General features: G+C 42.7%; 1 protein-coding gene across 1 annotated transcript in view; it reads left to right on the top strand.

Annotated features, from left to right (window-relative positions):
• The first annotated feature begins 1,160 nt into the window (after positions 1-1,160).
• Positions 1,161-15,708, top strand: part of LOC310962940 (FYVE, RhoGEF and PH domain-containing protein 6-like) — a 30,713-nt gene continuing 16,165 nt past the window's right edge. The window contains exons 1-5 of the mRNA XM_083935563.1: positions 1,161-1,218; positions 3,254-5,330; positions 11,778-11,889; positions 13,517-13,584; positions 13,680-13,710. Of these exons, the coding sequence (XP_083791689.1) occupies positions 1,209-1,218; positions 3,254-5,330; positions 11,778-11,889; positions 13,517-13,584; positions 13,680-13,710 (2,298 nt within the window). The 5' untranslated portion in view covers positions 1,161-1,208. The remainder of the gene's footprint in view (positions 1,219-3,253; positions 5,331-11,777; positions 11,890-13,516; positions 13,585-13,679; positions 13,711-15,708) is intronic.

Below are 15,708 nucleotides of genomic sequence, written 5' to 3'. Positions count from 1 at the left end.
TTGCGTGCTAAAGTGCCCTCTAGAAGCCAAACGTGTGCTAAAGTGCCCTCTAGGAGTCAAAACGTGTGCTAAAGTGTCCTCTAGGAGTCAAAACGTGTGCTAAAGTGCCCTCTATAGGAGCCAATACGCGTGCTAAAGTGCTCTCTAGGAGTCAACACGTGTGCTGAAGTGTCCTCTAGGAGTCAAAACGTGTGCTAAAGTGCCCTCTAGGAGCCAAAATGCGTGCAAAAGTTCACTCTAGGAGCCTAACATGTGCTAAAGTGTCCTCTAGGAAGCCTAAACGCTTCAAAGTCCTTTTTGTCTCTTTTTTGTTATTTCGTGTCTCTTTGTAGTTGTTTTGTGTCTCTTTGTAGTTGTTTTTTGTCTCTTTGTAGTTGTTTCATGTCTCTTTGTAGTTGTTTATGTCTCTTTGTAGTTGTTTTATGTCTCTCTGTAGTCATTTTGTGTCTCTTTTTGGTTATTTTGTCTCTCTTTGCTGTTGTTTTGTATCTCTTTAAAATAATTTGATGTCTCTTTGTAGTTGTTTTGTGTCTCTTTGAAGTCCTTTTGTGTCTCTTTGTAGTTTTGTGTCCCTTTGTAATTGTTTTGTGTCTCTTTAAAGTCATTTTGTGTCTCTTTTTGGTCATTTGTGTCTCTTTGTAGTTGTTTTGTGTCTCTTTATAGTCATTTTGTGTCTCTTTTTGGTAATTTGTTTCTCTTTGCAGTTGTTTTGTGTCTCTTTACCTACTACATATGCAAAGAATCCTGATAATTGAATTGAATTGAAAAACATGTAGTGAGTCGGTATCACAGTAAAACAGCCTCAAATTTCCCATTAAATTTACATTTCATATAAATTCAAACATATTGTCTTGCTAACTATGTACTCTAAACCATATCACAACAACGACGCCACACATTCTCGGACTCCATCCATTTATTTTGAAAGGTATAACCGGAAGTGGGTGGTGTTGTTGAGGGCTACTTTGTCGCAAAGCACCGTGGCTGAAAAACTTTGGGAAAAATGGAAAAAGTAACAGGCGCAAAGAGTTTATCCGTGCATCCGCCGCCGAGATAAGAGAACAACAGCGGATGGATCTGCACGGCTTCTCCCCCGAAAATGGACTTTTTTACCTGAAAATGGTGTCGAAGCAGCGACAAACGCAACTTTTTCACGCAAATCCATTGAAAGTAGATTTACTCATGGAGAAAGGAGCAAGACGGGAGTCATGAGCACAGGTTTGTATTTTAATAACAGCTTTCAAAGAGGTAGAAAAGAGGACCTCAACTTGATTTGCTCTCTAAAACCACGATAATAACTCACAATAAAACAAAAAAATGTCCCTTTTCCGGTTGATATTGCAGCTATTGTTGCAGCTGGAGGGGGTTAAATCCTTTGTCTTAAAACATCTGTCCTGCTGTTGATGCAACACGCCGAACTCCACTTAAATAATCAGGCATTTTAACGTTACTTGGGTTATTTGTATGCATTTACCTACAAATACATATTTTAATAACTTTAATGGAAGCTTTAACATGTGCTGACAAATTCGGCTTATAGATAAAGACACAAATATACTGTTTTAGGTTGTTTCTACTTACTCATCACTGCCATCCATGGTGAAGTTTGATATCTTTTATGGTGAACAACCTCTTAAAGGTTAAGTTTTCTAATAAAACATGTATGCCGAATTAAAAAGTAGCTCTAAATGGTTAGTAATAAGTAATTACTGCCCCATAATATATGTGCTTTTTAAGACTTATAACCTTTAATGTAGTGATTTTTGAACCGAGTTTGGAGCGAGGCAGAGAAGTCAGTTTAATGTTTCCTCTGATATTATAATGTTTATATTTACGAGGACATGGTTTATTATCTTTGATGGCATCATTAACATTTAGTGACACATTCGGCTTATAGATAAAGAGTCCAGGTAACATTTGCATATAGTTATAGGTTGATTCTCCATGCTCATCACCGACATCCATGGTGGATTTTGCTTTAATTTTGGCTTAAAAATTAGCTTTTCTGTTAAAAAAAAGTTTGCCGAATTGAAAAGTGACTCTCATTGGTTATTAAAGATGTTAATCACTGTCCCATAACGCAGATACATTTGTTTTTAAGACTAATAACCTTAAATGTAGTGATTTTTTAGCCGAGTTTGGAGCGAGTCAGAAAACTGTCGTTTTAATGTTCATCGGATATTAACGTGTTTATATTTACGACAACATGGTTTATTAACTTTAATGGCATCATTAACATTTAGTGACACATTCGGCTTATAGATAAAGAGTCCAAGTAACATTTGGATGTAGTTATAGGTTGATTCTCCATGCTCATCATGGTGGATTTTGCTATAATTTTGGCTTAAAAATGAACTTTTCTATTCTTCTTTTATACTTTTTCTTTTCTAAACGTATGCCGAATTGAAAAGTGGCTCTCGATGGTTATTCCAAATGTAATCTACTGTCCCATAACGTATGTACTTTTGTTTTTAAGACCAATAACCTTAAATGTAGTGATTTGTGAACCGAGTCTGGAGCGAGGCGGAGCAGCGTGTGTTTGGGGGCAGAGCGGTTTTTGCTCGTTGGCCTTTTCGGAAACATCCGCTCGATGACTCCACTTCTCGTGGTGTCGGCCAGCCAAGAGTCTCAGCCAGTGGAGCGGAAAATACAGCCTACAATCTCAATTCACAGCTTTTTTTTTTTTTTATTAGTGTAGAGACTCAGTTTTTTTATCCAAACTTTATTTAACCAGGTGAATCGGGGAGGTTCTGCTTATAGAAATGCAATAACACAAACTGTCAGAGGGATACAGCTGCAAATAGGAGGCCACAACAGAAACATACCCATTATATTTATAATAGTGGTTGATGCCAGTGTATGTATAATTTAAGCAAGAGAAGAATAAAGACATGCAGAGCTCTGTCAATAACAGGAAGGAGGGAATCTGAATTATCAGAGAATGACTTTATTTTAAATGCAAATGTTTGGTTCTGCAGTTTCATCTATTTGTTAAATCTGCATTTCAATCCCTGAATTTATCTCCCGCATTGCTCCGACCCTCGGTTCCTCCCCCCCGACCCTAGACTGTGACCTTGTGACCCGAGCTTTAACCTAAGCTTGCAGCTGTCCGTGCTTATGTTCGAGGAGGTGTGGGAGGAAGCGTGCTATTATGGGCTGTGCCGGTGTTGCATGATTAATTTCAAAAGGAAGTGTGATTCAGAGATTTTCTGACTTCTCCTGTAAACCTCCTCCCTCCTTTTTTTACGTGCAGGTGTGAAGAAGCCTCCACTAGCTCCCAAACCTAAACTCCCTGCCACCAGCAAACCCTCCCCCCCGCCCATCGCCCCCAAACCGGGTCTTCTCTCCCAGTCTTCGTCTGCCTCCCAACCTTCCCCTGCGACTCTCAAGAGGTCGAAACCGGCTGTCGCCCCCAAACCATGCATTCCCAAATCCGCAGCCACGTCTCCCCCTGTTTCACCCCTGCCGCCTAAACCCAGTGAACCCCTTATCCTATCTCAGGAACAGCAGGAAGCTTTAGGTGATAGCCTCTCGCTGCTCAACTCCAGGAATGGGATTTTATCAGCGGCAAACAGACGCGACTCGGATTACATCATTCCCACCTGCGCCTGCGGGCTCCACGACTGTTCCCAGTGTCCGCATCTGGAAAACGGAAGTACGACAGAGTTTGGGAGCGATTTGCACAAAGAGTCGCTGCAGAACGGGACTTCTACAGAAGGATTCGCGGGGACGAGGCCACAGGAGACAGCAGAAAACTGGGAGGAGGGAGTAGCGGGAGACAGGGGTGAAGGCGGAGGGACCAGCAAAAAGCCCAGGGATAAACCTCAAAGACAGAGACACCCGGATAGGGGGTTGGTTCACAGAGAGGCACAGAGCGAGGAGCAGAAAGCTTCGGAGACTTTAAAACATCAGGAAAGTGCTGTTGCTGAGCCGGATGTTTCAAAAGCGGACGCACAGACCGAGGTCCAGAACACAGTTTTAACAGACTCTACGTCAGCCTGTGATGTTGCAGGCAGCATCATTGTCTCTCCAAGTAGCGCTCCTGACAAGTCCTCTGCAGAATCCTTACGGATAGAACGCAGTGACGCTATCCCCAAAGCTTCTCCCACTAGGTTACACCCCGACCTGCAGGTCCCCGCTGCCCCCAGTAAGCCTCTCCCGGTCCCTCAGCCACGCAAATTTAAAAAGCCGGCCCTGGTGAGGCAGAATGGCGTGGAGGGCGGTGCCCAGGATCAGGCGTCGGAGGAGGACCAAAAACAGGGGCTTGAGATGCGAGAGGATGAGGGGAGACTGAGTCTAGCTGGTCTGTCTCTCAGTTCAGAGGGCGAGGAGGTCAAACGGGACACACGTGATGACCTTTTACCCCAAAAGGACTCAGGTTTGGGAGATGATGAGAGCGACGCACCCGTCCCCCCTCCACGACAGACCTCCCTCTCACCTCGCCTTCACAGAACGGTCCACGCGCCGCCCTCTCTTAACAAAAACACCTCACACTCCTTAGTCCTGCTCTCACACGCTGACTCCATGACCCACAAAAAAGGGGGCGAGGAGCACCGGGTGGAGGAGGATGAAGAAGACGGGTACGGCGACTTTGAGCGCTACCCGATCACTCACAGTCTCCCCAAACAGATCAAACTGGGCTGTCACCCTCCTCTGGCTAACGCGAGGAAAGCTTTTTCCGCTGAGGATGAGCCGTCACCGAGGACGCCGCCCAGAAAGCCGCAGAGACACAGCCTGCCAGCACCCCCTCCGCCCTCCATCTGCCCTCCTGCGCCTCCGCACGCTAACACCCCGATGAGGGAGCTGCCTGCGCCTCCCCAGGAGAAAACAGCCTGGCGCTTCTCCCGACCCTGCGTGACCTTCTTCAGCCGGCAGATGCCCACCAGGAGCAGCGTGCCCCCGAAGAGCCGAGCTCCAGGGCTGGGGGGCAAGCAGAGGGCGCAGTCCTTCTCCGCAGCTGACCTGGCAACCCGGGCCGACCCTCAAAAGAGGAGCCTCTCTTTCCGGAAGCTGCTGGAGCTCAGGCTGTCCGTCAAGATGCTGCCAAAGCTGCTGGCCAAGGGAGGGCACTCTCTGGACTGCACCAGCGTGGACTCAAACCGGGGGGAGAGGAGCCTGGAGCGGCCCAAAAGCTGCATAGTGGAGTCTGATGTTTGCGGAGAAGACGGAGAGGTGGAATATGAGAACGTTCCTCTGTATGAGGAGATCCCGGAGTATATGAACCTGCCGTTTCACGGGGCGAGGCTCGGATGGCCGCATGACTCTGACGACTCGGACATCTACGAGGTGCAGGATCCCTATCACAGGTGCCACGACCATGAGTACGAGAGGTACGCTATTTTGCATATTTAGAAGTTTGTAAACAGCTTGTCTAAGTGTGCAACGGGTGATTCTTTGTTATTATTGATTAATCAAGAGAGTACAGTAGAGAGAGGACAAGAATCTAGGGAAGGGAGAGAGATGGGAAAAGACATGCAACAAAGGTTTTGAGCCAAATTCACATCTGGAGCGTTGACTTGACTCCGAGGCCACCAGGGCGCCCCGTCTCTCATTCATTTAAGAAACAATATATTTTTCAGTTTGACTACAGTGCAATGAAAGTGATCAATATGAAGATACATATGACACAGCACAAGACAATTTACAGTTACATAAAACCAAGCGGCGACCTCCGGGGCTGCAAAATGAAACCAACGTAGAAGTGCCATAAACTGCAGTTCCTCCTAAAGTGAGTCAATCCCCATCCGGCTGCTCAGTCTGACGTAACACCCTTTCAAAATAAGATTTCCGGGTCCAAATGCTCCGTTGACACAAAACAGACACAACGACCGAACATGTGAACAATCACGATCACCTCTTTCATCAGTTAGACTCTTTTTCATCCGTAAGAAAGAGGTAAAATGACAATTACGTTCTTTTTTTAAAACTCAGATCTGTTCAAACAACGGGAAACATGGCACTGCTGCGTTGTAGAAATACGAGGCTTGGACCCGGAATCATATTTTGAAAGGGTGTTACGTCACGACTTAACAAATGCCCAACTTTACAGTAGAAATAAACACGTTTACGTTTACCTGGTATAAAAAAAACAACTGTACAGAGGTAAATTCATTTTTAAGATTATTTTTGTGGAAGTTTTCAAGCCTTTTATTTTATAGGACGGACAGGAAATGGGGTGAGAGAGAGAGAGGGGAGACATGCAGCAAAGATTCAAGATTCAAGAAGCTTTATTTAGCCCGGGGAAATGATTGTGCAACAGTTTCAGTAAAAAGATGGGAAAGGGTCTGAGTGACAATAAGCATAAAAACATAAATGAAATAAAAGTAAAGCTAACATAAAATAAATCAAACAATAACTAAATGTGACAAAGTGCAACGGACATTGTGGTTAAACGTAGGTATATACAAAGGGCCGCAGGTCGGAGTCGAACCCGCGTCCGCCGCCTCGAGGACCTTCAGCCTCTTAACATGTATATTAAGGCTTAAAATTCTGCATAATTAAGGGAAGGCCACTTCGAGTGACAGGTGGGCGTTGTCACAGGTGGCGAGCAGAGACTGTAGGCTTCGTTCTGCTCGCCTCAGCTCCATCCACGCTCCCCATCTCTGCCCAGCTACCAAGACGTCGACGGCTGAAGTTTGGCCTGTCAGAAAGCTACGGGTGACGTCACAGAGACTACGTCCATATTTTATACTCTGCACAAAACACAGAAAAGCAGCTTCCTAAATAACTTAAGTCAACGATCAATCAACTAATAGATAAAGCGATTAACTTTTGCTCTGATCTTAACTCGTCTGAGGTGATCCGGCTGCAACAGGTGCCGTATATTTATAAGAGAAACTGTTTAACAGCCATTAACAACTGTATTTCCCAGCTGAGTTGGAGGAAAAGAGAACAAATCCAGCTTGTGTTTGTAAGAAAAAGATCCTGAGAGTTGACGTGGGCCCGGGTCCAGAGCCGCTGTTCAACCTGCCGCCCCCCTGTAACGTCAGGTGACCCGTGGCTTCAGTGTGGGAACCGCTGTGTGCGACAGGTTGCACAGGTGACACGGGTGTTTTCGCGTTTACCAGAGTGTGAACGTCGGCCTTTGGAGCCAGTGGCGTTGAATTTGAATGGAGCATTGATGTTGCAGCAGGTCAGCCTGTTTTCCTGTGGGTTATTTTCAGCGGCCGGGGCAGGAAATGTCTGAGAATCGCAGAAACGCCACACAGCTCTCTAGAACAGGGGAAAATAAACCTCCAGCAACCACCAGTCCTCCTCCTCCTCCGCCTGCACGCCCTCGCACTGTGTTTAGCCTCTTCCTAACCTCACCATCACGCCAGTTTTCTTGCCAGCGTGCTGTTCCCATCCCGGTACATGAACGAATAAATCATCTTTTATTTCACACCTGTGGAAAAGCAAAGGAGCTGCAAACAGACAGAAAACATTAAGGAAGAGTTGAAGGAGAAAATACACACACTCAGGTACAAATGCATAAATTACAACGTCATTTTAAATAAAGATCCACAAACAGAACAGTTTTAACGGTGTGTTCAGGGTCATATTAATGGTTAAATTGTGGTTTAAGGGTGAGAGTATTTTGAAACCCCGTGAACACCCCAAGTCACGTCACATGGCAGCACATGCAGGTTGGATGATATTACCACTTAAAGGAGCAGTGCAGGTTTCAGGGAATCATAATTATGTATTAATTGTTGCATAATCACCGGAAACTAAGACCCTAAGAGCCCACAACTGCAGCCTAAAGTTTATTCACAGTAGTATTTTACATTAAAATTGTTGCTTTCTTCCCAACTTGTTTAAAACGGTTCGTTTTTAATCAGTTAGCATGTTTGCTTCAGTCGCTAAAGTTGTTGGGCTTGCTTGTTTTTGCCTGCAAATGTTTAAGTTTGTGATTCATCTCTGGGGAGGAACAACGTTTCAAATGTGTGTTGAGAGAGAATTGGATAATGCGTCTTGAGTCGAGGTCAAAACAAAGAGCAGGAGCCGACTGTACGAGTCAAACACTGGCTACAAACTGTTTTTACAGTAGGACGTGTTCAAAAGTGCATTTACTGTAAGTGTGTGGTGTCATATCAGTTACAGCATCACTGAGAATGTCCTGCACAATGATCTCTAGGAAAGAGTGGGAACCCTATAATAATAACAATAATAATAAAAATAATACAATAATTTGATCATTTTAATATAAAACTATTGATTAATGCATAGAATAAATCTTGGTGTAGGTAAATAACTGAACCACTGAACATATAGTACTTTTGGCTATTTATTTATTTTATTTATTATTTATTTAAATGGTCAGTAATTGACCGATACTGAACATACAGCACTATTTTTGCTATTTTATTTATTTTTATTTAAATTGTCAACAATTGGCTAATACTGAACATACAGTACTATTTTGCTATTTTATTTATTATTTATTTAAATGGTCAGTAATTGACTAATTTGAACATACAGCAATATTTTGCTATTTTATTTATTTTTATTTAAATTGTCAACAATTGGCTAATACTGAACATACAGTACTATTTTTATATTTTTTTAATTTATTTTAATTTAAATGGTCGACCATTGGCTAATACTGAACATACAGTACTATTTTGCTGTTCTATTAATTTTTATTTAAATTGACTAATAATAATAATAATAATAATATAATATAATAATTTGATGCCTTTAAATATAAAACTATTGATTTAATGCCGGTTTAAGAGACTAAATCTCATGAGTCCTTGGTACATTGTTGGGTAAATAACACACACAGCTCATCGATTGTCAAAATGAGTGTGTTAGAAGTGTTAAAGGACGGCGCCACATTCATGCCGTTAAGATCCCATGGAGCGATTCTGATCCTGAGGCACCAAAAGTGATGAAGTGGAGGTCGCGTTAGGCGACGCCGAGGCACGCTGGTGTGAAATCAGCCTTTAAAATAATTAAGATGTCACCCTGCTTCTTAACTCTGCCTGATCTGCAGAGCGGGTCTGTGCTGGAGAGGAGAGAGGAGAGGAGAGAGGAGGGAGTGCATCCGTAGTGTTTCCCAGGCGTCCGAGCCCGTTGAGTTTATGTAAGGAGCCTCGGGCCGTAAACAAGTGGCGCTCTGTGCCTGACCCAGTGTGTTGGAACGCTCCAGGATAGAGAAAGAAGTCCGAGAGGGGAGAGAGAGTGTCCATTACGACTTAGGTGAAAGAAAGTGTCGGGAGGCACGCAAGGAAAACAAGGACGTGGAGAGAGAGCGGGCTCTTGCTGATGAGGGGGAAAGGAAATGTCCCACAGTCTTTACCATCTAATGTTTATTCTGAGCCATCACCGTTTTCTCCAGATACAACATCTACAAGCCTCTATACCAGAGACGCACCGATAAACCTGTGTAGATTATATATTTTATACCTTTATAGAGCATGTCAGAAACTGACACTTGGGGTTATTTAGACATTTTATTATTTATTTATTTATGTTAATTTTATTTAAAAGAACAGCAACTGACTAATACTGAACATGTAGTGCTGTTTAGCCATTCAATATATATTTTTTTATCTTTTATTTAAATGGTCGACCATTGAATGATACTGAGCATACAGCACTATTTTACTGTTTTATTTATTTTTATTAATTTTTATTTATTTTTATTTAAATGGTCAACAATTGACTGATACTGAACATACAGTAGTATTTTGCTTTTTTTTTATATATATTTATTTTTATTTAAATGGTCAACAATTGACTAAAAATTAACATACAGTACTATTTTGCTATTTTATTTATTTATATTTATAGTTATTTAAATTGTTGACCGTTGACTAATACTGAACATACAGTACTATTTTGCTATTTTATTTATTTATATTTATTTTTATTTAAATGGTCGACTATTAACTAATACTGAACATACAGCACTATTTTACTGTTTTATTTATCTTTATTTATTTTTATTTAAATGGTCGACCGTTGACTGATACTGAACATACAGCACTATTTTGCATTTTTATTTAATTTTATTAATTTTTATTTAAATGGTCAACAATTGACTTATACTGAACATACAGTACTATTTTGCTATTTTATTTAATTATATTTATTTTAATTTAGTGGTAAACAATTGACCGACGCTAACCGTGATGTCTATTTTATTTTATTTTTTTATTTATTCTTTATTTTCCCAGTGTACTTTTCTAGGATTGGTTGACCACATCATACATTTTTAGGTTATTTGTTGACAAAAGAACTCAGAAGGCTGCCTTCTTAGACTCATATCGGTGCAGAATCGGTGCGCGATCCAAACAGAAAAGCTCTATTTTTGATTCACGCTCCAGATTTCACTATAAATCAATCTGTGAATTTCCCGCCGTCGTAACATCGGCCTCAGAAACGCCACATCTGTCCGGCCCGCTCTATTCAGAGAGACCGAGAACCAGCCGACCAGAGCTGAGGAGGTAAAATCCTTTAACTCCCACTCATTTCATCATCCACTCTTTGAAATCAGACAAGATCAAAACATTAGTGACACACTAACACGTGCTGCTGCTTGTACCAACCTGGCAGACAACGCGTTCTGTGGGTGGAGCGGAGCCAGCGGCAGCTTTTATAATCACTTTGGCGAAGAAATATGATAAATATATATATAAATATACAGATATAGACCCACCTAAAACATAATAATCATAATAAGGGCCGGGCAGAATGGCTGAAATCAACATGACAATGAAAGAATGACAGTATATATATCATGATTTGCTTTTTAGGTCTTTATTTCATAACAATTATTTACTTTTAATTGCATAAATTCAGGAAGTGACAACACACATTCTGTTTAAGACACTTGATGAGAAAAAGGGGAGGGGGTACATAAGAGTTTCTCCTTTTCAGGCACAAATTGCATTCAAATGTTGCTGTTTTCTGTGCAAATGCTACATGAATGCTGCCTGAAATGAATGAATAATAACAATTTGTTTGAAAAAGTAACTTAAACAAGTGTTTTTTTACAACTTAACTCCTTTAAAATATTCTTTCAGCCTAATTAATTTGTTTTTGGGAGCTTTTTGAAACACTCATGTGTGTATTTCTGCGCTAAAGTCCTTTATTATTCAGTCTTTTCTGTCTTTTTTTACTCTTTAAACTTTAATTTTGTGTTTTCAAGGTTTGAAAAGTGCTTGAATTTTGGATAAAGTGCCTGAAATGCTTGAATTGTATCCACATTTCTTTCACGACAAATAGCTAAAGGATAGAAATATAATTTAATTTCAAATCCTTCTTGTGTTACGAAACATTTTTGGTGTTTAAAGCGTAATACTGTCTCTTTTAATGTGATTTTAATGGAAAAAACAAAGGTGAAATAATCATTTTTAATATCTAAATGTATTCGTAGGAACACGTAATTTACCACGTTAAGTGTAAGGTGCTGGAAAAGCTTGAAAATAGACCTTGAATTTGTTGAATTTGACCTTAGAAAAGGTCTACGAACCCTGTTTAAACCTCCAAAAATGATAATGTTGGCATTTTCTTCCTGTTATAGTCGATCTTTTCCACCGTACAGGACCTCCCAATGAGTTCGTACTGACTCATATACCTCTCCTGAGTAAAGATTACTCAATTTATCATCAATCAAGTTGCACAAAACTTTAATCTTTGTTTATCCAGGGAGTGTTTTCCTGAACTCGCAGTCACACTCGTCTCCGAGTCGGCTTCTCATTCACACATTCCTTCTAAAGCAAAGTTAAATTCTGCTACGTGTGACGTTTTAACCTGAGCGTGTTGTGCTGAACGTGTGTTTCCTGCAGTGGCTGGCTGGGGCAGGACGTCCACTCCGAGGAGGAGGAGATGCACAGTTCAGATGAAGAGGACGGCAGCTCCACCTCCAGCAAGGAGCACCTGGACGTGGCCGACCGACAGGTAACACCTCGCTCTGAGGCATGAGAGTCACTATAGAGTAAGGGCGCACTCACACTGTCCATCCGTACCGTGCCCAAAGCACGTGTCACGGCTAAAGTCTAGTTCGTTTGACCAGTGTGAGTGCAACCATACCGCGCCTAGGAGTGGCACGCTTGCCGTCCACGGCCCGTTTGGGAGAGGTGGGCTTTTGTAAAGCACGTTTGCACATGTACGAGTACGAGTCTGCGCACGTGTACGAGCACGAGGTCATTTCCTGTGCGCCTGTTGGGACATAAAAAGAAGAAGGAGGGACCATGCGCGGACATTTCAAACAATGGCGGTGAAAGGTTCACGTTGGTGTGATGCGGAGGTGGAGTGTTTACTGCAGATTTGGTCGATGAAAAGATTCAAAAACAGTCGACAAGACGCACAAAAACTCTGAGGTCTACGGAAAGATTTGTAAACAAAGCCACGCATCGCCATGACGTCATCAATGCGTGTGACGTGTTACGGCGTGATGACGTACGGGCAGCAAGAAGCATTCGCCGAGGCCCAGGCGGAAAAAAAAGACAATTACATCATTAAAAATAAAATAAAATGAACAGGTAATAGTGTGAAAAGACCATAAAAAGACTGTTAATTTCATCAAATTTCATTTTCACCTGCAACGTAAGGGCACGCATTTAGCTTCTGTCCGAGACGCTCAGGTTACCAGTCTTCTGTGTTCGATGCCATATCCAAGATATTTAAAGGACTAGAATAGGAATAGAAAATATAAATGCTGTCACATTGTGAAAAAAGTGTGAATAAATATTATATATTCTTCTTGTCTACTCTTATATTTCATCTTCCTGTGTTAAAAACAAATAAATAAATTGGAAAAAATGTGCAAAACATTAAAAAATTAGCTTTTTCCAGACATGACACCAACTTATTAAAACGGGCAGCGCGTTTAGGCGTTCCAGCTGACGCTCGCATCGCTGCCGGTGACTAAACTGTCACGCAGCTACTGGAGATTGCGTGCTGCCAAGTGTGTTCGCCACAGCTCTCCAGAAGAGTGTGCATGTGTGTCTGTGAGTGTGTGTGTGTGTGTGTGTGTGTGTTGTGGAAAGAGGGGGGGTTGGTGAGCAAACACAGAAGGGGTTACAGGTTCAGGAATAGCTCTCTCAATGAGCTGTGTTTTTTCTTTCTTCGTCCTGTGTGACCCGCTCTATGATACTGTCAACACCTGCGTCTGATGCCCCCTCAAACCTCCGGGGTATCGCAAATACAGGCTCCGATAGGACCAGCGGGACATTTCAGTCCAGCAGAGGGTCGGGAGGGGAGGGTTGGAGGGGAGGGGGGGTCAAGGCCGCGGTCCAAATTAAGTCGTTGAAAGACCGCCCCATTACCATTCAACAACACACACCATGAGAAAGCACAGAGAGAGGGGAGAGAAGGGGAGAAGGGGGAGGTCGGCCCTGGTTTTGGGGCCTGGTTGAGCTTTTTTAAAAGGCTGTAAACTCAATCCTGATGGTGCGAAACAGGATCTGAGCGATCATGGTGATTTGCAGCGAGCCTGTGAGTGAACTGTGATGTGTGTGTTAAGTAAGTAAAAGTGTGCGAGCCTGCGGTGTCGCTGACCTGTTTGTGTTTCTCCTCCCTTCAGCAGGAGGACGAGATGAAGAGGAAGAAGGTGGTGCACATCGCCCAGGAGATCATGAGCTCGGAGAAAGTGTGAGTGTTTTATTTTTAATATAATGAACCTTTGGAAACATCGCCCCCGGGTAAATGTGTTTCACGCTCGTCTTATGTTTCCGCTGTCGTTTCAGGTTCGTGGACGTCCTGAAGCTTCTTCACATAGTAAGTGTCTTATTTACTCAAGAGTTGCATTAAAGGAGCAACTCACACACACACACACACACACACACACACACACACACACACACACACACACACACACACACACACACACACACACAAACACACGCACGCAGCAGAGGGAAGACGAGCGGCCAGCATAATAAATCACGCTGTATGTTTTGTGACCCGCGCCGACGCCGTGATTGTTTTGAATGGCGCTCAGAGCTTTTTTTTTCTTCTCTTTCCGAAGGGATGGACGTGAATTAATGAGGTCTTCTTGGCCGCTGTTGTCTTTGCTCAAGAAGTGCCCGCGCAGAGTTGAATAATGCAGCTGAGGCTTTTAAAGTTGCTGCGTTGGAGGGTTTATGGTTTCCCGTGGGCAGGTGAACGTGTGGCCACGAGTGGGAGGAGATGCTTTGATTATGGGGAGACGCCATCAGGCAAGAGTGTGTGTGTGTGAGTGTGTGTGTGAGTGTGTGAGAGTGTGTGTGTGTGCAAGAAAAAGAGCATGAGTCAAGGTATGGTTTGATTCTGTTGCTTTGAGCTGCACAGTTTGTTTGTTTTTGTTGATAATTTCATGTTAAATGAGTTTGTTGAAATAAGAAAAACAATACTTTAACGTATGTATAAGGCTGCATCTTAGTGGCGCACATATACAATATTTTTACATATTGTTTCTCCAGCTTTAGTTGATCATTTCATTCGCCGTCCATTTCCACCTGATAGCTCTGTTGCTAGAAGAAGAAGTGTTTTAAAGAGATGTCAAAGTGTAATTCTTTCCGGCGCTTACATTCATCAAATAAGCCATCGAGACCGTTTTTCTTTGTGTGTAAACTGTTAACGGAGAAATCCGGGAGAGTCGCTAACAGTCGGACGTGGCTAACAGTGATTAGCTCGGGGCAGCACGGTGAAGGCATTCAAAGGTCTTTTTTAACCACTAAAACTGCTGAAAATAACAGCAAACCTCTGCAGCAGCATGAGAAGAGTCCCTACACACAAAACAAAGCAGCAACAACGTAGTTAGTGAAGCCAGAGTTTATTAAAAGAGTGTTTTAAAGACTTACCTACTGGCCCCTGTACCAGCTCCTCTCATAGTAAAGTCCATTACAGTGGATTACCAAAGTCAGTCCCAAAGGAAGGAGCCCATTGGTGCTTTGTTTTCTGTGTAGGGACTCTTCTCATGCTGCTGCAGAGGTTTGCTGTTATTTTCAGCAGCATTAGTGGTTAAAAAAGACCTTTGAATGCCTTCACCGTGCTGCCCCGAGCTAACCACTGTTACGCCCGGCTGTTAGCGACTCTCCTGGATTTCTCTGTTAACAGTTCATACACAAAAAAAACTCTTATTTTTATGTATGTAAGTGCTAAAAGAGAGACCATTGGATGATTTTGCGCCAAAATGACACTTGAATCCACTTTCATAACAAAAGAACCACTTATATTTAGGGATCGCCGCATCGTTATCGATTCTGCTTATTGGTCCAATTCTTTAGCGATTCCCTTTCTCGGTGGAAAAAAGTCCAATTTCATTTATAATGTCACACTTCAACGCTGAATTATTGCTCACCCTGGTGCATATTTCTCTGTTTTGAATGAAGACGAATAGGAACCATGTGACTCGATGATGTTTGGTTGTTGTAGTTTTTTAGGCAGAAATCAGGTTGTGACTTCTAATGTCAGCATTTGTTAACTAAGCGTGTAATACTATCAATACATTAGACTACCTGGTGTCTTCTGTTTAGGTGCATTAGTGGTAACATTTGACGGATAAGTGTCCTGAGGGGGGTCCCAGGTGAGCGGGGTCGAGGGTCCACCTGTCTGGCCGCCTCAGACACGGCTTTAGTAGAACCCATCGCAGGATTAGTAGAAAACGTGGTCCTGTGGTTGGCGGGGGAGGGCGCAGCGCGGCGCTCTGTCCAAGAAAAGAGGTCAAATCGCATTCTTGTCTGTGCACGGACGGCCTGGCCGCCCAGCAGCTGCTTCCTCAGGCCACAGAGACGA

Source organism: Echiichthys vipera (assembly GCF_963691815.1).
Source record: "Echiichthys vipera genome assembly, chromosome: 20".
In the NCBI taxonomy this organism is placed as follows: domain Eukaryota; kingdom Metazoa; phylum Chordata; class Actinopteri; order Perciformes; family Trachinidae; genus Echiichthys; species Echiichthys vipera.
The sequence above is the reverse complement of the archived record's forward strand: the minus strand, read 5'-3'. Positions and strand labels throughout refer to the sequence as shown.